This window comes from Tenebrio molitor, chromosome 4, assembly GCF_963966145.1.
Source record: "Tenebrio molitor chromosome 4, icTenMoli1.1, whole genome shotgun sequence".
Classification (NCBI taxonomy): Eukaryota; Metazoa; Arthropoda; class Insecta; order Coleoptera; family Tenebrionidae; genus Tenebrio; species Tenebrio molitor.
In genome coordinates, this window is record NC_091049.1 from 28,280,637 (window position 1) to 28,308,396 (window position 27,760).

The 27,760-nt window shown below is 37.8% G+C and overlaps 4 protein-coding genes across 4 annotated transcripts; 3 read left to right on the top strand and 1 right to left on the bottom strand.

Annotated features, from left to right (window-relative positions):
• The first annotated feature begins 346 nt into the window (after positions 1-346).
• LOC138129455 (uncharacterized) lies at positions 347-1,493 on the top strand. The gene is made up of 3 exons (XM_069045753.1): positions 347-419; positions 840-1,114; positions 1,221-1,493. Exons 1-3 carry the CDS (start codon positions 347-349, stop codon positions 1,491-1,493), a joined length of 621 nt encoding a protein of 206 aa, XP_068901854.1.
• A 1,248-nt stretch (positions 1,494-2,741) lies between these two features.
• On the top strand, positions 2,742-4,929 carry LOC138129456 (uncharacterized). The gene is made up of 4 exons (XM_069045754.1): positions 2,742-2,969; positions 3,169-3,228; positions 4,667-4,869; positions 4,923-4,929. The coding sequence occupies exons 1-4, from the start codon at positions 2,742-2,744 to the stop codon at positions 4,927-4,929; spliced, it is 498 nt and encodes a 165-aa protein (XP_068901855.1).
• Positions 4,930-11,467: 6,538 nt separating this feature from the next.
• Positions 11,468-12,592, top strand: LOC138129457 (putative gustatory receptor 28b). The gene is made up of 2 exons (XM_069045755.1): positions 11,468-12,283; positions 12,332-12,592. Exons 1-2 carry the CDS (start codon positions 11,468-11,470, stop codon positions 12,590-12,592), a joined length of 1,077 nt encoding a protein of 358 aa, XP_068901856.1.
• A 2,060-nt stretch (positions 12,593-14,652) lies between these two features.
• LOC138129458 (uncharacterized) lies at positions 14,653-20,307 on the bottom strand. Its single transcript, XM_069045756.1, has 4 exons — positions 20,083-20,307; positions 19,898-20,036; positions 15,340-15,581; positions 14,653-14,916 (listed from the first exon to the last, which is right to left on the bottom strand). Exons 1-4 carry the CDS (start codon positions 20,305-20,307, stop codon positions 14,653-14,655), a joined length of 870 nt encoding a protein of 289 aa, XP_068901857.1.
• Between the last annotated feature and the right edge of the window lie 7,453 nt (positions 20,308-27,760).

Consider the following 27,760-nt stretch of genomic DNA (forward strand, 5'->3'; position numbering starts at 1 on the left):
TTCTGTAGAGTTTCACCGAAAACGCATTTCCAGAGTAGCAAGTTGAATTCAAAACTTTGGAAAAATTTCCAAAACAATTTAATTTGTTTATTTCCAAAAATCGATCTTCCTTTTAGCTTGACATCTAGAAACAAGGAATTGGGTCATTGAGAGAGATTTTTTAGCGTAATGTAAATAAAAGGACAATTAAGTAAATAAATATAGGCACGACTAATCATATTTGCCCTAAATGATATAAAATTTTTCAACCAGAATGGGAAATTAACGAGATCTAATCACTTTCGATCGAGCCATGACTATTGATACGAATTTCCAATAGAACAGTTGGAAAGTATTTTCCGTAAAAATGGACTTGAAAAAGCTACAACTTTGTTTCAAAACTGGAGGTCTTTTGGCTCTCACTCCACCCTCAATCACGAGTTCGAAGCCAACCATTTTTCAACGATGCTACATTGTTCTTGTATTTGTTCTCTACACAGCTGCCGTCATTTGGAGCAAAATTCTAAAGAAGAAGCTCTATGCCAAATATAATTTGATTAAATTATTGCTTCATCTGATAATCGATTTGAACCTTTACATTCACACTTGTTATTCCTTGGTGTTGCTGTTGACAACAAAACGAAGACAGTGGTTCAAGTTGGTAAAGAATCTGAGCAGAATTGATTATTTTGCCACGGAAAACACAAACAATTTGTTATTTGCGCTAGCGCTTGTGTTATTTTGGGTGGCATCTATTTTGACCAGTGCTGTTTGGTTGTACTTTTTCGGTTGGAGTTTCTTCAAAAAATTCATCGTCGAATACTTCCAAGTTTATTCGGAGTTTTTCTACATGGTTCTAGCTTGTACCATTTTGAACATGATGCTGGAGAGATACAAGGTTCAGAGTTTTTTGTTGCGTGAACAAATCAAATGCGGAAGGATGAAAACGTTAAAGGATATTTTCGAGCTCTTGAAACAAATCAAGTTTAACGTGTTCATGTTGAAACAAGCCGTCGATGCTTTCAATGAGATTTTCGGATGGGTTATTTTACTCAACATTTTCTATGGATGTACGAAGAGTCTAATATTTCTAAACGGCTTGGTCAAGAGTGAGGAACAATGGTCAGAATACAGTGTTGGTGTTAGACTTGTACTCAATTTAAGTAAATATTCCTCCATTCTCGTTTATTGCGTAAGATATGTCATGCTTCAAGATTTGTCATTGAATCTTTCTATTTTAGATCGCTACTGTTTGGACAATTTTGCTTTGCGACACCGTTTTGAAAGAATTCAAACTCTTAGTAGATCTATCTGGACAACTTGAAACCTCTTTGTTCAATTTGGTCTTGTACAAAGGCAACGAGTTTTCCAATTTTTCTGCTGCACTTCTACACAACCAACCTGAATTTCACGCAGCGAGATTTTTCTCCATTGACAGATCTACCATTTTCAGCATCTTGAACTCGATTATTACTTTTCTGCTCGTGATTATTCAATTCAAATACAACACCTAAATGCAAAATAAAAATTCTGGTTTCCTGGTAGCATTTTGTCAGCAAATTCTTTTGACACTGAACCAGTAGATTGACACTGAATTCCAAATAAATTGCGCAGAAATTTAATTTAGTCTTATGGATAGGTGTACTCTGGCGGTAGCGTTCCCCGACCGCGAGACCCCAAGGAACGAATAATGAATAAAGATGTTTTAAAACTATTTCTGAACGCCTTGCCAAGAATGCGTTTCCCCAATCGGTAAATGCAAGAAGATCACATTCATTAGTGTCTTATTTTCATAATGAAAATATATTAGATGAAATTACAGTTTCACCGAAAACGCATTTCTAGAGTATCACGTTGCATTCAATATTTTTGAAAAATTTCCGAAACAATTTAAAAATAGTCTACTTAACTTTGATTAAAAGTGTTATTCGAGGGACTCTTCAGCGAACAAAATGTATAATCAATTTTCCTGATAATCATCACTGGTGAAAATAACCGATAATTTTCACCAGTGATGAATAATCAGGAAATTTCATTGTGACTGGTCCCAAAATGACAAATCGTTTTTATTGGAGAATTTGTCACATGACATGTAGTCAAAATAATTTAATTTGTATTTTCCCAGAACCAAAATTCTTTCTAACTGGCTGTCTGGAAATCAGGATTTAAGTCGATGGAGAAAGATTTTTTTAATGTTTGTAGCGCAACGTAAATAAAAGAACAATTAGGTAAATATAGGAAATTAACGAGATATAATCACCTTCGATCGAAATATAATTGATACCACTTTCCCCTAAAGCAGTTGGAACGTAGTTTTCGTCAAGATGGACTTGAAAAAGCTGCAATTTTGTTTCAAGACCGGAAGCATTTTGGCACTCACTCCACCAACACTCGCGAGTTTCAAGCCAACCATTCTTCAACGACTCTACATTATTCTTGTATTCTCCCTCTTCACAGCTGTCGTCCTTTGGAGCAAAATTCAAGAAATGAACTTCTACACCAGATACAACTACATTCAATTCATTCTCCATCTGATGGTCGATTTGAACCTTTACCTTCACACCTGTTACCCTTTGGTGTTGCTGTTGACAACAAAACGAAAACAATGGTTCAAACTGGTGAACGGTCTAAGCAGAATTGATCGTTTTGCCACGAAGAATACCAACAATTTGACGTTTGTGATAGCACTTGTGGTATTTTGTGTGGCGTCTGTGTTGACCTGCGCTGCTTGGTTGCACTTTTTCGGTTGGAATATCTTCAAAATGTACATCGTCGAACACTTCCAAGTTTATTCGGAGTTTTTCTACATGGCTCTGGCTTGCACCGTTCTTAACATGATGCTGGAGAGATACAAGGTTCAGAGTTGTTTGTTGCGCGACCAAATTAAATGCCGGAAAAGAAACGATGTTGTCAAGCTCTTGAAACAAATCAAGTTTAATGTCTTCATGTTGAAACAAGCTGTCGATGCTTTCAACGAGATTTTCGGATGGGTAATTCTATTGAACATCTTCTATGGATGTACAAGGAGTCTGCCGTTTCTTTACAACTTGGTCAAGGGTCAGAATCTATGGTCGGAATATAGTTTTGGTATTGGACTTGTACTCTCTTTAAGTAAACATTGCTCCATTTTCAGTTATTGCGTAAGACCTCTTATTTGTCTGGATTTGTCATTGAATCTTTCTGTTTTAGATCGGAATTTGTTGGACCATTTTGCTCTGCGACACGGTTTTGAAAGAATTCGAACTCTTGGTAGATTTATCTCAGCAATTTGAAACCTCTCTATCTGATTTGGTCTTGTATAAAAGCAACGACTTCAATTTTGCTGCTGCTATTCTTCACAACCAACCAGAATTTAATGCTGCGAGATTTTTCTGCATTGACAGGTCCACCATTTTTAGCATCCTGAACTCAATGATTACTTTTCTGCTGGTTCTTATTCAATTACAATTTGGCGCCTAAATGGAAAATTAAAATTTTCATTCAAATATTTTCCGGTGACTCTTTGTCAGCAGATACTTCTGACACTGAACCTTAACCTTGACCAAATAAATTTCCAAAAAAAATTTTCAAAAATTTGTTCAACTCTTATCTTGATAGATAGATGATTGGAGTTTCCGAAAATTGTAAATATCTTTCGAAGTAAGTGAAGTTTTGTTAACATTTGATATTCCAGATAAGTCGTTCTGATGAAAAATAGTTTATAAATAATATTTCCAAATATATTTTCTTAATAGAACTTAGACTCTAATCTACCAAAAATAAAGGGATATACAAAATATAGGTATACACTTTTTTATTTCACCCTGAGACATTCCCACTTCACTTAGAATCAATTAAATCACATTCAACAACTCACCAAAACGCAGAATTTTTTGTTTTTTAACACAGTATGGATTTATTGACCCGAACGAGTCAACAAACGAGAAAATGATTTGTTTTTTCGGATCAACAAAACAAGTTAACAATCACAGCAAACGGACTCGTACACTAATTGCACTATTATTACCCACTGAACCATTAAATATTTGTCACAATTGCCAGTAATTTTGCCTTGTCACAAATGACACAAAATCGTTCCGACATGGACTTGCTTATAATTGGAATGTTTTTCCACATTGGAAAAAATTTTGCCGTGACTCCATCCGCGCTCGACAACAAAGAACCCAGCGTCTGGCAAAGAACTTACAATTTCCTAGTGTTTTGCTTCTTCACCGTGGGTTCATGCGCTTCTCTCTACTACAAAGTACCAGAATATCTGGAATTTAACCCGATCCAGCTGGTCTTGTGGGTGTTGACCGACGTTGTCCGCTACACCCATAACGTCTACACTCTGGTGGTGGTGATGACCCTGCAAAGGGAAAAGTGGTTCAAATTGGTGTCACTTCTGAAGGAAACCGCTGTGGGCAAATCCTCTCCCAAATCTTATTATCTCACGTTTATCCTGGCCCAGACGTCATTTCTAATCCTCATAACCTCAATGCTCTACGTTTGTTATGTCTGCTACGACTTGTACACTTTTCTTCAGTTCTATTTTGTCGAGTTTCTTCAGTTTTATTCGCAATTCTTCTTTGCCACGTTTTGCTGCGTGGTGGCCAAAATGGTACGAGCGAGGTACCGTCACCAGAAAATGTTATTAAGTCGAGTACTGAACTCTTCGGCAAGTCCAAATGCTACGAAAACTGTGCAGAAGAAGATTTTGCTGTTGAAAGAAACTGTCAACTGCTTCAACGACATTTTCGGCGGAACCATTCTTCTAAATATACTCTTTTCTTCCTTGAAGAGCATCATCTACTTGGACCGTATTGTCAAGAGTCAAGACGTTTCTGCTGATCACACCTCTGGGTTTTTTGTTTTGCTCCACTTGACCCAAATCGGAGTAATCGTGATAATGTGGGTGAGTAAAATTATCAAGTGGTCTAAACCGTTTTAATTTTGTTCCGTAGAGTGTGATACTGCATGTGGTATTCTCGTGCGACGCCATTTTGAATGATTGTGGCGACATTTTGCAAGACCTACTTAGACTGAATTTCGCCGAAGTAGATCTGACATGTGACAAGAGAGATGTGCAGATTTTGATACAACTGGTTTCACAAAATCGTCCAAAATTCACAGCTTCTAGGTTTTTCAGCATCAACAGATCGACAATCTTTCAAGTCATAAATTCCATGATAACATTTTTAGTCGTGTGTGTCCAGTTTAAGAGTTGAATGATTTGACAAGTTTCACTTGTGCAGAATTTTTTGTTGGTGAAAATAAACGAATCTCGATTGAAATGTCTCTTTTATTAACAACCTAGTAGAAAATCTAATTAATTCACTTGAATCAAGACCAGAAGAAAAGTGGTGAGTGAGTTGAGAATGTGGAAAATGGTGGATCGCGTGAGAGTGAAAAACCTGGCGGCGCAAAATGTGGGGCCATTGTGATGAAGAAATTCCACAAAGTCTTGGACGAGTTCCTCTTCTAGTACCACCTCAGTTCTCTCAGTTGCTTCGAATCTGTACACCGCTGCAAAAATGGCGTCGAACTTTTGCAAAATGGCGTCGCACATCAAGAGCAAATACACGATGTGCAACTGGAAAGGAAAATGTGAGAGTGTGTAAGAAAACTTGTGGTTTTTACCCAAAGCAACATCATCAAGCCGATCTGGGAGACGATGGAAAAAATCGTTATTTCCAACCCGTAAGGAGTAAGATTGCTTCTAATAATGTTGATGAAGTAGATGAAGAGTTTCAACGACGCCAGAAGAACATTGAGAAGGATGCTCCCGCCGAAGATGTCGTTGAACGCGTCCACCGCTTTCTTCAGCAGACAAATATTCCGCTTGAACTTCTTCAGATATTTCAAAAAATCAGACTTCGGGGTCAGTCTGATCTGGAGTCTTTGGTGATTGTAGCGCGACTTCACAACCCTCAGAATTTGGTAACTGAGAAACATGTAGAAGAATTGCGAGTACCACTGGAAGTACTCGATGGTGTACTGCTCGGGACAATGTCTACCAAGGAAGTAAACGCATATGCGGATCAGGCAGGCGATCAGCGACCCAACAACCAAGTGCCAAAGTACCATCATCGAGATGTACCTTCTTGGTCTCATTCTACATTCAGTCTTTCGCAAGCTGTCGATCATCTGGAACCACTTTCCCCTTTTCACAATCATCACGACTACTAGAATATAAAAGTTGTGCAGGTAGCGTATGACGTCATTCAGTCGCCATAAGAGTCCTGTCAGCGGTGCCATCTCCGCGTACCTCGGTTCTCGGTAGTACGACAGAACCCCTGAGAAAAATGTACTCAAGAGCAACAGCACAAACAGATAGAACTTTTGGGCAGAGCTTGGAGTTTTGTTTTCGAAAGATGACGGTGTTAGTGCCAATAGTTGCCCAATCTTGAACAACACTCGTACTACTTCCAGATCCATTCTATCTGCGGTACCACCGTTTGCGTTTTTTCGATAGTACATGTGTCGGCGTATGCTAAAAATGTCGTGGCGCACAGTGACTGCTCACTGCGTTTTCGAGTAAGTAATACAACTTGTTTTTTACAAACATTATTTCCTAATAATAGTCAAAACGAAGTTAATTATTTTGTTGTGTTGTGGGGCATAATTGATCTGTAATGTTTTGATCGATGTTTTGAGCTCCATTAAGTGCAATTTGGACATATTTTGTAAACAGTAATCGTAGTCTATGAAATTATATATATTTTACTTCAACTAATATCCCAAAATGTAGTTATTCTCTGTCCATTTAGGTACTTTCAGTTCTTGATAGACTCTAGACTAGTAGACTGTGTCTTTTTTAATTTCTAATGCAGATAGATTGTGCTAACACATCTCGATAAGAAGAATCGAATGAAACCAAATGGGAATACTAAGAAGATGTGGACATCTTCCTCGTTTCTTAAATTTGTACAAAATTGTTTTTGCTAGAACTTGATTGGATGTAGAATGAAGAAGACTAGAACTTTCTAAGACAATCTCCGAGGATCTAGTAAAATCTGTTTTGATTTTTGATTTAGGTACAACAAAATATTAGAACAAGCTTTATTATATTACTATATCATTTCTACAACAGAATTCTTCCTTTCTTTTACCTACAACGACTTAAATTGTATCAAGACAAGAAGAAAAGTGGTGATGGAATTCAGAATGTTGAAAATGGCAGTTCTGTCGATGTAAAAGTACCGAGCGGCGGTGAATTCTGGGCCATTTTGAGAAACACATTTAGTAAAAGTACACACATCATTTTCCGTGAAAGTGGAGTCAACAAAGCAAATCTGCATCTGGTAAATGTAGAAAAGCAACTCCTCGAATTCTTGTTTAATCGCGTCGCACCATATTATCAAAGCGAAGATTCCAATCTGGAAAACAGAGTGAAACGAGAGTCGCAAGACCTGCAAGACTTACCCAGAATACCAGCAGAAAGACAACATGCGCGGCCATTTGCATTTGGTGTTGAGGGCCGCGGTGGTCATTCCCTTTGATGGCCTTGTCTAGGTAAGTCAACCCTCTCAAACCGCCGAAGAAGATGCTGAGGAGGATGGTCCACCCGAAAATGTCGTTGAAGAGATCCACGGTTTCTCTCAGCACCAAGAGGTTGCGCTTGACTTTGAGAAGAAGCACTTTGGAGAGTTGTTTCCGCGTTGGGGCGAAGTGTTGGTTCAACAAGAAGTACTGATTCTTGTACCGCGACAGGATCATTTGGAGAACAACGCAAGCCAAGACGTTGTAGAAGGATTGGGAGTACGCTTGCAAAGATTCCAGAGTGTGCATTTTGAACAACTTTGCGCCGCCTACAATTTTGATCCAGGCGTAAAATACGAAGACGATCGTCACGGCGTACGCTGCATTCGGTAGAAAAAATATCAAGTGGAGAGATTTTTTATTGCTCGGTTCGCACTCCACTCTCTGCAGATTTCTTAACAACTGAGACCATTGTCTTTGCTTCAGCAAACCGGAGACGATCAAGATGTAGAAGCTGTGAGCGAACAAGACAACTTGCAGGAGTATCTCCAAGGCTGAATGTATCAAGGTCAAGTTTGAGTACCTCGACACCTGCTGTACTAATAGTATAGTTGAACAGACACTGCAGAAGAGAAAGATGGAAATGATGTAGATTTTTCGCGGCGTGCTAACTGTCAAGTTTTTGGTTGTTGATGGTGTCAACCCTAACAACTTCCCAAAGGAGAAAATTGTCTCAACTGCGCCTAGATCCATGAGTCTTGGGAGAAACTTTACCAACTGTAGAAGGCTTGATGGAAACGTCTTCCGAAAACGTTACTGTTACGTAAACACAATTGGAGTGAAGGTAATGGTACAAATTAACGATAATGGTGCTCATCGTGCTCATCGTTGTTTAAAGATATTGATTTTGAAATGTCATGGACGAAGTGGAAATCCATTAAATTTTCCCCATGCTTTGTGGTAAAATGTTTGTCTTGTCATTAATGCCATAATCAAGGAGCTTTTGATCGAAACAATTTAACCTACTACTTTTCAAACTTCAACAAAATTATCGTGCAATGTCACAATCTTAAAATTATCAATCATTAATTAGCGTTTCTGACAAATTCAATTCCACAGATTCTTTACATAGCAAACGGTCTACTTTTGAAGCAATTTTTATTTCTACTTCTACTTAAACTGGATCATCACTAGAAAGAAAGTGGTGATGCTGTTCAAAAGACTTAAAATCGTCGACCTGTTGATGTGGAAGTATCTGGCAGCTGTAAATTCCGGTAGATTTCTTGACACACTTCTTGTAAAGGCACTGATGTCACATTCGTTGCTCACCAAATCGGTACTGCCATTTTCCAACTTGTGGAAGAGCAACAACAAATCCTCAAACTCTTTCGCAATGGTGTCACAAAGTACTATCACAGCCAACATTCCAACCTGCGAAGGAAACAGTTACAAATTAAACTCAAAACACACAACTCACCCAGTAGAAGAGTATAACACCGACGTGCGAGAGAATCTGCAAACTGTTTTCGAAATGGTTGTCGCTGTTGAAGCTGTCGTCACCCTTGAGGGCAACGTCCAGATAGATCAAGCTCCTCAAAGCGCCGAAAAAGACGTTGAGGAGGACAGTCCAACCGAATACATCGTTGAAGATATCGACGATTTGCCTCAACACAAGCAAATTACGTTTGATTTGGTACAAAACCGGTGCGGAGAGTTGTTTTCCAGATTTGAGTTTTTGATTGACTGTGATGTTTTGGTGTTGGTACCTTGACAGTACCATTTTTAAGATGGTACAAGCCGACAGTGTGTAGAAAAATTGCGAGTACATTTGCAAGTACTCCACGAGGTACAGTTGCAAGAAATCTACACCGAAAAAGTCGATCCAGACGTAAAATGCAAACACTGTCACCAGCAAAAGTACCAGATGGGACACAACAAACGTCGAGTAGTACCGTCGTTCGTTGTCGTTCTCGTACTGCACTGTTTCCAATTTTGTGATTATGATGATCCACTGGTGCCGTTTGAACAATCCGACTACGATTACGGTGTAGAAACTGTGGACGAAGAGATCCACGTCTAGCAGTACCCTCAGTACTAGTTGCATCACCGATAGCTTGGAATAGTGCGATTTTCTGTTAACGAAGCTGAGTGTGGTACCGCAAATGTAGAACAAAAATACCAAGATGGAGTAGAGTTTCTGGAATGAAGTTGGCGACAGATTTTTTGTTGTGGATGGAGTTAGTGCCAACAATTTTCCAATGGTAAATATGGGCGTGATTATTTTTAGATCCATGTCGTTCGGTTTGTCATTATCGACTAAAGGCTTTCTCGGCGATCTTGCCTGTCAAGGTTCCGCGTTAATTTGTTTTGAACGTCGAGCTGTCAATAAAGTCAATAAAACTAAATTGGACTAATTGTGTTTTCTCAGTGATGGGATAGAGATAAAGAAGGAAAATGTGGTGGTTATACAAGACAAGTCACTTGAGTCGAGTAGCAATAGATTTTTTAAATATATTTGGGAGTTCATTAAAAAATTTTTTTGAACTTAAAATACTTATCAATTAGTACTAGTGGTACTATTTTACTTGAGCTGGATCATAACCAGAAGAAAAGTTGTCATCGAATTCAGAATGGCAAAGATCGTCGATCTGTCAACGCTAAAATATCTGGCGGCGGTAAATTCTGGAGAACATCGCGATACAGCTTTGATAAAAGTACCGACTTCATGTTCTTTGATCGCAAAATCCATGACTTCATTTTTGATTTGGTACGAATGAGCCAAAAAGTTGTCAAACTCTTGCTTGATGGTGTCACACATCAAAATTACAGCTAGCATTCCAGTCTGTGGACAAGAACTTAATAAAACCGTCGACCAAGCATTGATAACATACCCAAAAGAGTACTATGACGCTGATATGGGACAAGAACTGCAAACCATTACCAAGGCTATTGTGACTGTTGAAACTCTCGTTGCCTTTCAGGACAACATCGAAGTAGATTAGACTTCGCAAAGCCGAGAAAAATACGTTCAGAAGGATGGTCCAGCCGAATATATCGTTGAAGATGTTGACAGTGTCCTTCAAAACGAGAACATTGTTTTGGATTTTATTCAGAACCAGTACTGGTAGAAACTTTCTGATCGAGGTTTGTTCTTTGATATAGAGCGTTTGATATTTGTACCTTGACAGTACCATTTTCAAAACGATGAAAGCCACCAGAGTGTAAAAGAACTGAGAGTACATTTGCAAGTACTCGAGACTGTACAGCTTGAGGAAGGCGACACCAAAGAAGTCGATCCAGACGTAGAACGCAAACGCTGTCACACTCCAGAGTACCAGATGGGAGATTATGAATGTCAGATACGGAGATCTTTCGTTGTCTTGGTGGTACTCGACAGCTTCAAGATTCCGCATCAAGATGCTCCACTTGTGTCGTTTGAACAAGCCGATGACGATTGTGGTGTGGAAGTTGTGGGCGTACAAGTCCACATCTAGTAGTACCCGCAGTATGAACTGCACTGTTGACAGTTTGAAGTAGTGCGATTTTCGGGTGAACAAATTGACCACAACACCAGCCGTGTACAGGAGAAACACCAGAACTGCATAGAATTTGTGGAAATAATTTAGACCGAAATTGTCAGTCGAAGGAGTCAGCGCTAGCGGTTTTCCAGCAATCGAGATGACCCTCATGATTCGCAGGTCCATATTTTTCCAATTGTCGCTGGGGACTGGATCGTTTCAAGCCTGTCGCTAATTTGTTTTGAAAGCTTGATAGCTGTGTCAATAAAATTAAATTGGACGTCTTTTGTCGGTGTTGTTTGTCGACAATTTGGGATAATCGTCGATGGGAAAACATTACGCAGCTGTGACAAATCGTTCCAATGAAATCGAGTCATATTGGGAATTAGATTCCTAGAAGTACGCTAATGATGTGTTTGGAGTCAAGTTGTTGACAATAAAATATTCGGTCTCGTTGGATCGATAACTTCCTGCTAAGCTGTAATAAATTGACAATTTGTGGTAGCGTTATGGATTTGGCGATTATCGAAACCATTTTCGCTCTTGGGAAGTTTGCAGCGCTCACACCTTCGTCAACGACAAATCAAAAACCCCACTGGTTGCGAAAACTCTACGAGATATGTCTTTACCTCGGTTATGTGGTGGGTTTCGTCACGACCATTTACGTCAACCACTCTGATTTTTTCGTCTTGACCTCCATGCAACTGGTGCTAGCAATTTTGTCCGACATCAATATCTTCTTCTTCATCTTCTACATCCTGGTGGTGATGTTGCGACTGAGAAGAGGTCACTGGTTCAAACTGGTTGAGACCCTCTCTGGTGTCCGGTCCTCCCCTTCAAGAATCTCCTTCAGGGTAATCCTGGCAACGTCGCAAGTCGTCTTCTGGTGTTTGATTTCTTTCGGGGTGTACGCCGGAATGAGAACTCTTGGTTTGTCTCGCATTGCCGCCAGCCTGATCCAGTGCTACCAATATTACGCTGTATTTTTCTATTTGGTCTTAACCTCAATCATCCTCAAGTTGTTGCTCTTGAGATACCAACATCTCAACGAGTCTCTTGTGAAGATCACCGGAACGCAACACCGATCCAAACAAGTGGCCGAGATCTTGAGAGAAGCCAGAAGGTGCATCTTCCTCTTGAAGGACAGTGTGGAGATCTTCAACGATATTTTCGGATGGACCATTCTCTGCAGCATCTTCACTATTGTGGCAACCACTCTTGTTTACGTTGACGTCATCATCAAAGAGACCTACGTGTTTATTTTCGCCTCAAGGGACGCAGCCATGATCTTCTTCTATGACCTCAGCTTCATTCTGATCGTTTGGGTAAGGCGGGCGTGGTGTCGTTGTGCTTTCTGATTCTTCTGATTTTAGATTGGGGTTTTGTCAACGATTGTGCTTTGTGACTTGATTTTAAAAACGTCGGATGAGATTCTAGCGCAAGGTTACAGGCTGGAAAACCAGATGACTTGGTATGAAGGCGAAGAAATCCAGATTTTCATTGATGTGGTGCTGCACAATAGGCCAGAGTTCAGAGCTGCCAGATTTTTCTCAATTGACAGATCCACGTTCTTCAGCGTGCTTAATTCGTTGACTACGTTTCTCATCGTCATGATCCAGTTTAAGGAAATTTAAATTTAGTTGTTTAGATATTGAAGTAAAACTTTCATAATGTTTATAATTTTATTTTAAACTGAATAATTACAATCACAAAAGTAATAATAACGGACAAAATACTGAACAACGTCGACTTGTCCATAGAGAAAAACCTCGCAGCATTAAATTCAGGATAATTTTTACCTATCATGAGAGCCAGTGCTTTAAATTTTTTGCTTTCCGGGGGGAAGTCCTCGCACACGCGTGCTTCCATTTTTCGCGTCAACGTCACAATACTTTCATATTCTTTCAATACGGAATCGCAGAGAAATATGTTTGTAAATATGCCACACTAAAATAAAACCTTTAATGAAACATTTCTGATTAAGAAAATGTCGCACCCAACACAAAAAAAGTACTGTAATTTGGAAAAACATGTTGCAAGTCGGTCCGGTACCACCAACCAAAGTAAAAGTACCGTCACTTTTCATAAAAATGTCCAGTATGAGAAGCGTTCTGAGGGAAGTGGTGAAGATGTTCATCAGTGTGCTCCAGCCAAATATATCGTTGTAGGAGTCGACGGCGCTTTTCAAAATAAGTATGTCGTACTTGGTTCTCTTCAAGACCTTTAAGCAGGAATGAAGCTTCAGCTCGTCGGGTGACGCTTCAGTTAATTCATAATATTGATACTGGTACCGCGACAGTACCATCTCTAGGATGATGCAACGCAAAGTCGCATCAAATAATTGCAGATACATTTCTGTGCAGATCATTAAATTGGCCAGTACTTGACTGAAGTCGAAGAAAAATGAATTGATACCACTTCCCACTATAATAACAGTTAATACGACCAGTTGTGATATTACAAATTGCAAATAATACGACTTCGGTTTCTTCTTATGACAACGAGTCTGTCGAAGACCTTTTAACAGTTTGATCCAAAGGATGTGCTTGAAGTTTTTCATTATTATGAAGATGTAAAGATTGTGGAGACAGTAGGTGGTTGTTGTCAAGACGGCAATTGTGAGTTGAGTAATACTTAGACTTGTGTAAACTGCCCTTTTGACAAATGTATTGTAAAAAATATAGATGGTCAGCATGATGAATACGAAAGTACTACGCATTTTCTGATGCGGTGTTAAATTTCGCTTCAATCTTGTTGGAGGCGGCGTCAACGAAAAGGTGTTTCCGAATCGGAAAATCAATTCAATGGCTCGCAAATCCATTTTGGATCAGTTGAGAAACACGGAAACTTGGCAATTGAGAACTAGCAGGTGAATGTCATCGAATGCAAAAGTGATACTCGTACCTACGTGAAAGTGTAGACACAAATGCACACAAACACCTTGTTGTTTTATTTTTTATTAAGTGTTTTATAAAATAAAGTTGTAGCGTAAACAATAATTAGTATATTATTTGGGGTATGGTGGTTATCATAATTTTCAAGGAAACATTGTTTTAAGTGCTTTTATGCCAACCTTGAAAAGTTTTGGGCTTCTAATCGAAGTACAAAGTTCAAGAAATATAAAATATTAACTTAATGAACAAATTTTGTTGTATTTGTGTCTATGCATTGTAATTCTCTCTTCTTCGGATTTATATTGATTTAAATTGAATCATGACAAGGAGAAAAGTGGTGATCGAATTCAGAACGCTGAAAAGCACAGATATGTCGATGTAAAAGTACCGAGCGGCGATGAACTCTTGCATGTATTGAGAAACACTTTTACTGAAGGCACACATTTCATCTTCTTCCAAAATGGAGTCGTCAACGCGTTGCTGCATCTGGTAGCAGTACGAAAGCAACTCTTCATAATCTTCCCTTATGGCGTCGCACCACAAAATGCCAAAAGATGATCACGAGCCACGACTTGCCAGTTGTTTTCGGAAACGTAACTTTCAAAGATGTTTTCCCTTTTGATAACAGAATCGAGGAAATACAAGCTTCGTAAAGCGATGAGGAAGATGTTGAGGAGAAGCTTTTTTATTCATTACACATTAAAATTTTCTACAAGTTTGGAAAAAACCTTGCAGTGAAGGTACCATCACATTTGCACTATACCTATATTAATCTAGAATTGTAAATTGAAAAATTAGTTTCATTTGAACTGGAGCATGACGAGGAGAAACGTTATCATGGAATAAAGGATGCTGAACAAGGTGGACCTCTTGATCGAGAAGAATCTTGCAGCCTTGAACTCAGGGCGAGTGTGCAAGATCATCTGGATGAGAGAATATACTTCGTGGTTTTCGTAAGGCATAAAATCTGTTGTCATGCTTTGTAGTTTATAAACCAACACCATAGTTTTCTCCATTTCGCTCAAGACCGCATCGCACATCAGAATAGTTGACACAATTCCAACCTAAAGTCAAAATTGTTAAGAGATTGTCAGCCAAGTAATTTCTCTTACGCAAAGTGTTATCCAACTGCCCGTCTGATAAATAAGATGGAGAAGATTGATCGTGGAGTTACCAGAACTGCGAGTACTGTGGTTTTTGATGAAAAAATCTAAAGCGATAAGAGCGCTGAAGGTCCCACAAAACATATTCGAAAGCACCGACACTCCAAAAATCTTGTTGAAGATTTCAACGGTGGAATTTAAAACGTAAAAATTGTACTTGATTTCTTTGACATACTGTGATAAGCTTTCTGGCAGTTTTTTTCGTGAAGTCAGTACGAGAAGTACTCCATTCTGGTGCTGATATCGCGACAGTACCATGTCCAGTAAAATACAACAAAAGACCGCCACGAAGACTTCGAAATAAAGCTGTACGGAGCTAAATACGTTCAAGATGAAATTGGTGAAGTTGAAGAAACTGGAGTAGAGATAAATTCCAAACGTACCAAAAAGGAAAACTGCCACTTGTGACATTAGAAAGATCACGTAGTACGACTTGGTTGCGTTTCCGATTCTAGATACGAGCTTGAGATTGTCCACCAGCTTGAAGAGTTGGTCTCGCTTGTACACTCTTAGAGTCAGAATAGTGTAAAGATCGTGCGTGCAGGCTGCCAAAGTTGAAAGTACGGCTAGAACAAACTGTGTACTTGTTAGCATCCAGAAAATTGGCCAAGTGTTGTAGACAGTGGCGCAATAAGCCACCAGGTAAAGAGCGACGACAAGAAAGGTGTGGAAATGCTGGAAGTTGGTCGGTTTTCGATCAGCGATGGAGGAGGGAGTCAGTGCAAAAAAATGTCCAAACTTGAAGACCAGTTTGATTAGTTTTAAATCCATTTTGGTCTAGATCGATTCAGCTCTGGCTGCGGTTTGAGCTGCTTGGATAATTTGTCTAAATAGACAAATAACAAAAAATTACTGGTTACACAGCGATGATTAAATGTTTCAGTAATCGGAAGGACATCAGATTTATGGCAAATGGAGGTTATTAGTAGCTGTAAATAGTTTTTTCATCTGGCTGTTTTTCTTGATTACAAATTAATAGCAGTGGTAATAATAATGATGCATTAAAAAACTCTCATTATGTTTACAATTTTATCAGTCACAAAAGTAATGAGAACGTACAAAATAGTGAACAACGCCGACTTGTCGATAGAGAAAAATCTTGCAGCATTAAATTCAGGATGATTCTATGGCACAGCTTTTTCCCATTGCACAAATTTATTCTCATCTTTTTTTATAATTTATTCCATTTTTCAAATTATATATTCAGTGCAAATTGGGTTAGTTCAAAGAGAAACGCATTAAATGCAGCACAAAATTTTATTCCTCACTATAAAATCAACAATAAATTCTTTACAAAAAAGCCCAAAGATTTTGAAAGATGTTGAGATCTTCTCTTGTCTCTGGAGGCAGATGAACAAATTTTTATTGCATTTGTGTTCATTCTATGCATAGTGATTTTCTCTTCTTCACATTTACAGCGACTTAAACTGAATTAAGACGAGGAGAAAAGTCGTGATCGACTTTTAGTGAAGGCACACATATCATCTTCTTCAAAAATAGAGTTGTCAAGGCATTCCTGCATCTCGTAACAGTACGAAAGTAACTCTTCATACTCTTCTCTTATGGCGTCGCACCACAAAATCACAGCGAAGATTCCAACCTGAAGAGAGGAATGAAACAAGGGTAAAGAGTTGACTAACACTCACCCAGAAAATCAACATAAAAGAAGAACGGCTCACGACTTGCCAGTTGCTTTCGGGAACGCGACTTGCAATTGGGTTTTCCTTTTTGATAACAGAGTCGAGGTAATGCAAGCTTCGCACAGCGATGAAGAAGATGTTAAGGAGAGTGTTCCAACCGAAGATGTCATTGAAGAGGTCGACCGCGTCTTTCAAGGCCAAGAGATTTCGTTTGACATTAAGCAGGATCATGTGTGAGAGTTGTTTCCGTGCATGAGTGAAGTGTAAATTCAACAAGACTTTTTGATATTTGTATCGCGACTGTATCATCTTCAAAATGACACAAGTCAAAACTGTGATGAAAAATTGAGAATAGATTGGCAACAACTCCAAAATGAACGTTTTGATGAATTTCACACTTAAAGCTTTGGTCCAAAAGAAAACATTGTAGATGCTAAAGGCGAGGTACATCACATTCGATACAAAAAATAATATGTAAAGAGTTTTTTCGTTGTTTATTTCACACTCTACTCTCGTCAAAACTCTCACCAGCAGAAACCATTGCCTTCTCTTAGACAGACCGGCGACGATCAATGTGTAGAAACTGTAAACGAACAAGACGACTTCCTGGAGTATTCGCAGAACTGTTGAAAGCAGGATTGATTGGGAATACTGCCAATTCCTTATCATCAAAGTCACGGTTAAACAAATTACGTGAAAAAGAAACATCGCAACAATATATAATTTTCGTGGGATGCTGATGTTCAAATTTTGGTTCTTGGGTGGTGTCAACGCTAAGAAACTCCTAAAAGATAAAACAGTTTTTAATGCACCCAGATCCATGAGTGTTGACTGGAACTTGGTCAACTGTTGAAAGCTTTGTTGTAAGTGTATTCCGAGGAAGTAATTATTCCATAGACAGAATTAGACTTGACATTCGGGTCTGTTATTGGGTGATGTTTTGTCGATAGTAGAAAAATGATAAGTAATTACGCTCGAGTTGTTTTTACTAGAAGTAATCCTGGATGATAGATTTACAATGTGTGTTTGTGCAATAGACAAAAACTGAAGTGGTTTTAAAAACCTCCAGGTTCTGTAGCGAGACATTGAGGTTTTTTATAGGGTGTTTGGGCAAGAGAGTACTAAACTGAGTTAACTTTGTCACCAGAAGGAAAATAGTGATATTGTTCAAAAGACACAGGATCATCGATCTGTTGGTATAGAAGCATCTGGCAGCTGTGAATTCTTGTACATTTTTCTTAATCAATACAATCTTCACGTTTTCAATGGTGTGTAATTCGGCATTGCAATCCCGTGTGTGGAAAACCGATCAGTCAAACTCTTTTCTGATTGAGTACCATGTTTAAAATGATGGAAGCTAGAATTTTAAATGTTTAAATTTAGACCTTTGTCAGGACCAGACCGAATGTACATAATTTGTTGTTGAATGAGAACTCTGAAAAAGAACACTAAATTACTGACTCTATACAATAATAAAAATTAGCACCAAGAATCAAACAGAATTATAATGAAACAAACAGAAATAAAATGAAACAAACAGAATTAAAATGAAACAAATTAACATTATTTTGAAACCTAAATTGGGCTTAAACGCTGTTACGTAAGTGCCATGTCATGCAACTAAATTCCGTTGATCTGCTACTTCTAAAAATTGTTCTACATTGGTTTGATTCCCAAAACTGTTCTAATTAATTCGTAATTTTCATTTTCCCTCTCTCACTCACACCTCTGATTTCTACAACTACCTGGCTTCACCGTTACTGTGCTGTCCCTGTTTTATACCGACTCCCTTTCTACTTTGCTTTGTTACTTTTCTAACTAAAAGTGCAAACGATTCTAGTTATTTTCTACGATAAAGCACTATGTTTCTAATTTGCAATTCTCGCCCTTTGGTTACAAATATGACACAAATTTGAGAATGCTAAAAAAGTAAATTAACCTAATGAACATTAATTTTGTGGTTTTCTCAATTTGAAACCTGCTAACATTAAATTCATTCATTCAATTATCCCCTGATTTTAACTGAACTCCCCAAATTGTCGAACGAGTAAATTTTGCAATGTTTCTTTTCCCATGAAAACCATTAAGTATCTTTGTGTTCGGACAGGACGCGTACCTGCATTTTCAAGGAAAGGTTGGCAGATTTCACTTGAGGAGGGTGGTCCCATTCTTGTGGACAAAGCAACAATAAAATGTACAACTGACCAACATTTCCGTCGCAAATTAACGGTATTTAAAATATTTCGCTGAAATTATTTTAAAATTAAAATTCTTAATTTATCGAACCTATTCGGACCGTTACAATATTTAAAAGCGTTCTGAGGGAAGTGGCGAAGATGTTCACCACAGTGTTCCAGCCAAATATATCGTTGCAAGCGTCGACGGCACTTTTCAAAATAAGTATGTCGTACTTGGTTCTCTTCATGACCTTTAAGCAGGAATGGAGCTTCAACTCGTGGGGTGACGCTTCAGTTAATTCATAATTGATAGTGGTACCGCGACAGTACCATCTCTAGGATGATGCAACGCAAAGTCGCATCAAATAATTGTAGATACATTTCAGTGCAGATCATTAAGTTAGCCAGTATAGTACTGATGTCGAAGAAATATGAATTGGTACCACTTCCCACTATAATAACAGTTAATACGACCAGTTGTGATATTACAAATTGCAAATAATACGACTTCGGTTTCTTCTTGTGACAACGAGTGTGTCGGAGACATTTTATTAGTTTAATCCAATGGATGTAGTTGAAGTTTTTTATTATTATGAAAATGTAATCATTGTGGAGGCAGTAAGTGGTAGTTGTCAAGACGGCCATTGTTAGTTAAGTTACACTTAGTGTTGTGTAAACTGTCCTTCTGATAAATGTATTGTAAAGAATATAGATGGTCAGCATTATGAATACGAAAGTACTACGCATTTTCTAATGGGGAGTTAAACTCCGCTACAAAGAGAAACGCATTAAATGCAGCACAAAATTTCAATTCTTTACAAAAAGAGCCCAAAGATTTTGAAAAATGTTGAGATCTTCTCTTGTCTCTGGAGGCAGATTAACAAATTTTATTGCATTTGTGTTCATTCTATGCATAGTGATTTTCTCTTCTTCACATTTACAGTGACTTAAACTGAATTAAGACGAGGAGAAAAGTCGTGATCGAATTCATAATGCTGAAAATCGCGGATCTGTCGATGTAAAAGTATCGAGCGGCGGTGAAATCTGGGATGTTTTGAGAAACACTCTTAGTGAAGGCACACATTTCATCTTCATCAAAAATGGAGTTGTCAAGGCATTCCTGCATCTCGTAACAGTACGAAAGCAACTCTTCATACTCTTCTCTTATAGCGTCGCACCACAAAATCACAGCGAAGATTCCAACCTGAAGAGAGGAATGAAACAAGTGTCATGAGACGACTAAGACTCACCCAGAAAATCAACATAAAAGAAGAACGGCCCACGACTTGCCAGTTGCTTTCGGGAACGCGACTTGCGAGGCTGTTTTCCTTTTTGATAACAGAGTCGAGGAAATACAAGCTTCGCACAGCGATGAAGAAGATGTTAAGGAGAGTGTTCCAGCCGAAGATGTCATTGAAGAGGTCGACAGCGTCCTTCAAGGCCAAGAGATTTCGTTTGACGTTGAGAAGGATCATGTGTGAGAATTGCTTCCGTGCATGAGTGAAGTGTAGATTCAACAAGACTTTTTGATATTTGTATCGCGATTGTATCATCTTCAAAATGAGACAAGTCGAAACTGTGATGAAAAATTGAGAATAGACTGGCAACAACTCAAAAAAGAACGTCTCGATGAATGTCACACCTAAGACTTTGGTCCAAAGGAAAAGAGTGTACACGCTCAAGACGAGGTACATCACATTCGATACAAAAAATATTATGTAAAGACTTTTTTCGTTTTTTATTTCACACTCTACTCTCGTCAAAATTCTCACCAGCAGAAACCATTGCCTTCTCTTAGTCAGACCGGCGACGATCAAAGTGTAGAAACTGTAAGCGAACAATACGACTTCCTGTAGTATTCGCAGAACTGTTGAAAGCAGGATTGATTGGGAATTCTGCCAATTCTTTAGCATCAAAGTCATGGTTAAACAAATTACGTGAAGAAGAAACATCGCAACAATGTATAATTTTCGTGGGATGTTAATGTTCAAATTTAGGTTCTTGGGTGGTGTCAATGCTAAGAAACTCCCAAAAGATAAAACAGTTTTTAATGCACCCAGATCCATGAGTGTTGACGAGAACTTGTTCTACTGTTGAAAACTTTGTTGTAAATGTATTCCGAGGACGTAATTATTCCATAGGCAGAATTAAACTTGACATTCCGGTCTGTTATTGAGTGATGTTTTGTCGATAGTAGAAAAATAATGGGTAATTACGCTCGAGTTGTTTTTACTAAAAGTAATCCTGGGTAATATATTTACAATGAGTGTTTGTATAATAGACAAATACTGAAGTGGGTTTAAAAACCTCCAGGTTCTGTAGCTAGACATTTAGGTTTGTTATCGGGTGTTTGGGCAAGAGAGAAGGAAAATAATGATACTGTCCAAAAGACACAGGATCATCGACCTGTTGGTATAGAAGTATCTGGCAGCTGTGAATTCTCATTTTTCTTAATCAACATACTCATCACTTTTTTCCATTTGTCACTCGTGACTGGATTTGTTTTGAAAGCTCAATAGGTGTGTAAATAGAATTACATTGGACGTCCTGTGTAAGTGGTCTTTGTCGACAATTGAGGATAATGATCGCTCGATGGGGAAAACATTCCGAAACTGTGACAAATCGTTCCGTAAATGATGACAGAATGTTTAAGCGAAATGAAGTCGAGTCATATTTGGAATGGGTGTCCTGGAAGTGCATTAATGATGTGTTTGGGGTGAAGTTGTTGACAACAAAATGTTCGGCCTCGTTGGGTCGACAACTTCCTGCTAAAATGCTTCAGTAATCAGAAGAACATGAGATTTATGGCAAATGGCCGTTATTAATAGCGGTAAATAATTTCTTGAAATGTCCATTGGTCCTGATTACCAATTAATAGTCATGAAAATGATATAAGAAAGCATTCATAATGTTTACAATTTTATCTTAAACTGAATAATTACAATCACAAAAGTAATAAGGACGGACAAAATACTGAATAACGTCGACTTGTCGATAGGGAAAAATCTTGCAGCATTAAATTCAGGACGATTTTTCCCTATCATGAGAGCCAGTGACCTAAATTCTTTGCTTTCAGGCGAGAACTCCTCACACACGCAGGATTCCATTTTTCGCGTCAACGTCACAATACTTTCATATTCTTTCAATATGGAATCGCACAGAAATATGTTTGTAAATATGCCACACTAAAATAAAATTTTTAATGAAATATTTCTGTTTACGAAAATGTCGTACCCAACACATAAAAAGTAGTGTCATTTGAAAAAACATGTTGCAAATAGGCCCGGTACCACCAACCAAACTGAAAGTACCGTCACTCTGCATAAAAATGTCCATATTGAGAAGCGTTCTGAGGGAAGTGGTGAAGATGTTCACCAGTGTGCTCCAGCCAAATATATCGTTGTAAGCGTCGACGGCGCTTCTCAAAATAAGTATGTCGTACTTCGTTCTCTTCAAGACCTTTAAGCAGAAATGGAGCTTCAGCTTGTGGGGTGACGCTTGAGTTAATACATAATATTGATACTGGTACCGCGACAGTACCATCTCTAGGATGATGCAACGCAAAGTCGCATCAAATAATTGCAGATACATTTCTGTGCAGATCATTAAGTTAGCCAGTATAGTACTGATGTCGAAGAAATATGCATTGCTACCACTTCCCACTGTAATAACAGTTAATACGACCAGTTGTGATATTACAAATTGCAAATAATAGGACTTCGGTTTCTTCTTGTGACAACGAGTCTGTCGAAGACCTTTTAACAGTTTAATCCAATGAATGTGCTTGAAGTTTTTCATTATTATGAAAATGTAAAGATTGTGGAGGCAGTAAGTGGTAGTTGTCAAGACGGCCATTGTCAGTTGAGTTACACTTAGTATTGTGTAAACTGCTCTTCTGACAAATGTATTGTAAAAAATATAGATGGTCAGCATGATGAATACGAAAGTACTACGCATTTTCTGATACGGTGTTAAATTTCGCTTCAATTTTGTTGGGGGCGGCGTTAACGAAAAGGTGTTTCCGAATCGGAAAATCAATTCAATGGCTCGCAAATCCATTTTGGATCAGGTCAGTAACACGGAAAGTTGTCAATTGAGAACTATACAGGGTAATGTCATCGAATGTAAAAGTAATACCAATGTGAATGTGGAGACACAAACACCTTGTTTTTCTCTTTTTTATTAAATGTTTTATAAAATAAAGTCGTAGCGTAAACAATAATTAGTATATTATTTGGGGTATGGTGCTTATCATAATTTTCAAGGAAAAATTGTTTTAAGTGCTTTTATCCCAACCTTGAAAAGTTTTGGGCTTCTAATCGAAGTACAAAGTTCCAGAAGTATACAGGGTCGTTATTAAGTATGGGTACAGTTGATTATTCTGAAAACATTTTGTAGGATCTCCGTGAAACTTGGTGTACCCTTTGGAGATTTTTTTTTAACATTTAACATTAAGTATGGATAGAATTAAATATTTTCAAAATGGTGGTTCAATACTTTTGGAAATTAGGTACACTGTTAAAGCTACTTAAAGTCTATTGTCTGCGATTTTTTTTATATTTTTGCTGTCATTTGTTTTGGAGATTCAAGGCTAAATTGCTTTTTAACGCATTTTAATAAAAAAAATTATAAGAAAGTATAAACAGGAAATATTTGTTTATTCTAAAAAGGTGCTCAAAATGGTCAAAATTATTGCACACAAATTTAAAATTGGTTAATATGCAAGTGACAGATTGCTAATGACAGCATTATCAATGCAAACTTGGTTTTATTTTTTGAGAATTAAATTTTTGAAAATATCTTTTTGAGTTTTTAAAGCAAGTAAAGATATGCATGTAGCATATCGTTGAATTCAGACAAAATGCTTTATTCAAAAAATTAAGTTGTCCTTATGTATAAAATTCAAAAAAATACGGTTAAATAGAATTTAAATTCTCCTTCAATACTTCAGGATATTTAAATTCGCTGAAAATCAGAATATGGAATAGTGAAAATCGGCATGAAATTGTAGAAGAGACATTATATGCTGAAAAGATTGGTGTTTTTCCAGGCTTTTGTCAAGGACAATATGAAACAAAAAAATGTTTTGTTAAGAATATTAAATTTCATTTTTTTTTTGGTACACTGACTGTCCAAAGATCGAACTGACGTTTTGGATCAATTTATTGATCAATTGCATGATGATGAAATCCACAATTTTTATTTTCAACAAGATCGAGCTACTTCTGACTGTACAATCGAAACTTCAGACTTATTAAGAGAATTTTTTGATAATATTACAATTAGTCGAAATGCAGAAATGCCGTGGCCTCAATGATCCTGTGATTTGACACCGTGTGACTTTTTCCTATGGCCCTATCTGAAAAGTACTGTTTTTCACACTGGAAAACCAGCTGACTTTCATGTGGCGCTGCACAATCGGTCAGAGCCAGATTTTTCTCATCGATAAATCCACCCTCTTCAGCGTACTTCATTCGTTGACCACGTTTTTCGTGGTCATGATCCAATTAAAAAAATTGTAAATTATTATTTCGTATTTTGTTGCTGTCACAGCTAATTAAGTATAAAAGATTTCGCATTCGGGCGAAATTAATTTGTCACAACAGACATTACCTTAGCAATGACAAAGTGTATCAGATAGCTAATGGAGTGTCGAGTTTGGCTCATCATCACTAGTTATTCACTCTCTCTACTGTAGGATTTTCCAGTCACACTGAAAACAAAATAGTTATAGCACTCATTGCTTTTGTTCAACATACTCCTCATAAATAGTTAATGTTTAGTTAATTGACACCCACTTCCGTCGTCAAGTAATTTTTTTCTAACAAATCGAGGTAATGCACTCTTTGAGGTACCAGCAGTATTGTACATATCAGTTTTTTCCATCCATTCCCATAAGAATACATTGCGGTTGCTCTCAAAAACATCATAAAATTTTCAACGAAATATTCGGAAAAAAAAATCTATATAATTTAGTTGTTTATAAAGATTGATTGGTTTCGATAACCTGTGTTGTCTTAATGCGGCGATTGATCCACTAAAGCATGGACTTGGAACTGATTGAAATTATATTTACATTTGGAAAATTCTTGGCATTTACACCATATTCATGCAACGATCGACAGCCAAATTGTTTACAAAGATGTCACTGTTTTGTCGTGTTTGCAACGTACACAGTTGCAGTTGCAATTTTCCAATACAATACGAGTACTCTACAGGAATATTCAAGAATGACTTTCATTTAATTTGTATTGGTGGTTGTGAGTTATACGAATTTTTATATCTGCAATTTTCACATTGTGGTAGTGACGATGGGACTGAACAAAAGTCGATGGTTCACATTAATCGATGGGTTAAAATCCATTAAAATTGGACAAGTCAATAGAAAACAATTTATAGTACTTAAACTTTCAATTTTCATATTTTTATTAATTCACACGTTTAAAATATTTTTGACTTTTTACTATTTTGATTATGTACTACTTTTAATGTTTCTTCCGACACATATTTACTTTCTTTCGCAATTTACATATTCAATATGTACTTGTGCAGTACTAAAGATGCTACTGACGAGGTACCAACATTATTCGAAAATGTTGTTCGAAATTTCTTGTGCATCCAATCAAATCAATCCACAAGAGTTGTCCCGAGTCTTGAAAGAAGTCAAACGTGGACTCTTTATCTTAAAAAGTTGTGCCGACGTGTTCGAAACCATTTTTGGATGGACTATTCTCGGTACTATCTTTTGTGGTGCCTTCAAATATTTTTACTACATCGACTTCTCCGTTAAACAAAGATATGAGTTCAAAACCTTATTGAAAATTGAAGCACACATGTTAAAATTTCTAAGTGATTTGGGTATCATCGCGGTACTTTGGGTACAGCTTTGTGATTTACCAAGTACTCTCCAATCAACACTCTGTTTCAGACCGGTCTCGTAATCACGATTTTCTTGTGCGACAGGATTTTAAGAGAACATGACAAACTTTTAGATCTGGCATGGCGATTGAAGACCTCACCGAGTGCTTCGCGTCCCCAGAAGAAGGAAGAACTTGAAACGTTTACAGATTTTGTCGAGTGCAATCGTCCAGAATTTACGGGAGCGAGATTTTTCCCGATTGATAGATCAACGCTGTTTAAGATATTGGACGCATCGATCACGTTTATTTTGGTTATGCTTCAGTTCGACTAAAAGTCAAATTTTTTGGGGTCTCACAAACTGCTTCTGATTGACTACTTGATCCATGGAGAGAGCACAGGAGAGAAAATAAATATAATGCAAGAGGGTGATGTTGCCTCTTTATTCGCCGGATCTGTCTCCCAGTGATTATTATTAGCTCCCAACATTGAACTAGTACCCTCATTTTGCGGATGAAGCACTCATGGCAAAAATAAATTTCTGGTTCTTCAAAGTAGTTTATTTTCATTACCACAAATGTGTTTTGGATGGTGGCGACAAAAAAAAAATGTTTGTATTTTTCTGTTGGGCCATATTTTTTTCAATTGACAGGTTTTAAAATACAAGAGAAGAAGGAAGAGTAATAGATAGTTTTGGAGAGTATTAAATCAAACATTCTAATGTCTAATAGCTCCACCCAATAAAATTCACTTAAATAGTATTTATCTGTATTTATTGATTTCAAGTGTTGTTGTTTAAAAAATGATTGTTTTCTTTTAAATTGCAACTAGTAACTAGCTTGAAGAGAAGAATTTTGGATCCATTACACATTAAAATTTTCTAGAGATTAGGAAAAGATTTTGCACTGAAGGTACCATCACATTTGCACCATTCCTAGATTAATCTGGAATGTAAATTGCAAAATTAGTTTGATTTGAACTGGAGCATGACAAGGAGAAATGTAGTCATGGAATAAAGGATGCTGAACAAAGTGGACCTCTTGATCGAGAAGAATCTTGCAGCTTTGAACTCAGGGCGAGTGTGCAAAACCATCTGGACGAGAGAATATACTTCGTCGTTCTCGAAAGGCATAAAATCGGCTGTCACACTTTGTAGTTTATAAACCAACACCATTGATTTCTCCATTTCGCTCAAGACCGCATCGCACATCAGAATAGTTGACACAATTCCACCCTGAAATCAAAATAATCAAGACATTATCAAACATCGAGTTTCTCTTACGCAAAGTGTTATCCAACTGCCCATCTGGTAGATAAAATTCAGAAGATTGATCGTGGTGTTGCCATAACTGAAAGTACCGTCGCTTTTGATGAAAATATCTAAAGTGATAAGTGCGCTGCAGACCCCACAAAATATATTCGTAAGCACCGGCACTCCAAAAGTCTTGTTGAAGCTGTCAACGGTGTAATTTAAAACGTAAAAATTGTACTTGATTCTTTTGACATCTTGTGACAAGTTTTTTGGCAGTTGTTTCCGTGAAGTCAGTACGAGAAGTACTCTGTTCTGATGTTGATACCGCGACAGTACCATGTCCAGTAATATACAACGAAAAACTCCCACGAAGACTTCTAAATAAAGCTGTACGGTGCTAAATACTTTCAAGATAAAAGAAGTGAAGTTGAAGAAACCCAAGTGGATGTAAATTCCAAAAGTACCAAAAAGGAAAACTGCCACTTGTGACACTAGGAAGATCACGTAGTACGACTTGGTTGCGTTTCCGATTCTTGATACGAGCTTGAGATTGTCCACCAGCTTGAAGAGTTGGTCTCGCTGGTACACTCTTAGAGTCAGGATAGTGTAAAGATCGTGCGTGCAGGCTGCCACAGATGAAAGTACGGCTAGAACAAACTGTGTACCTGTCAGCATGCGGAAAATTGGCCAAGTGTTGTAGACGGTGGCGCAATAAGCCACCAGGTAAAGAGCGACGACAAGAAAGGTGTGGAAATGTTGAAAGTTGGTCGGTTTTCGATCAGCGATGGAGGAGGGAGTCAGTGCAAAAACATTTCCAA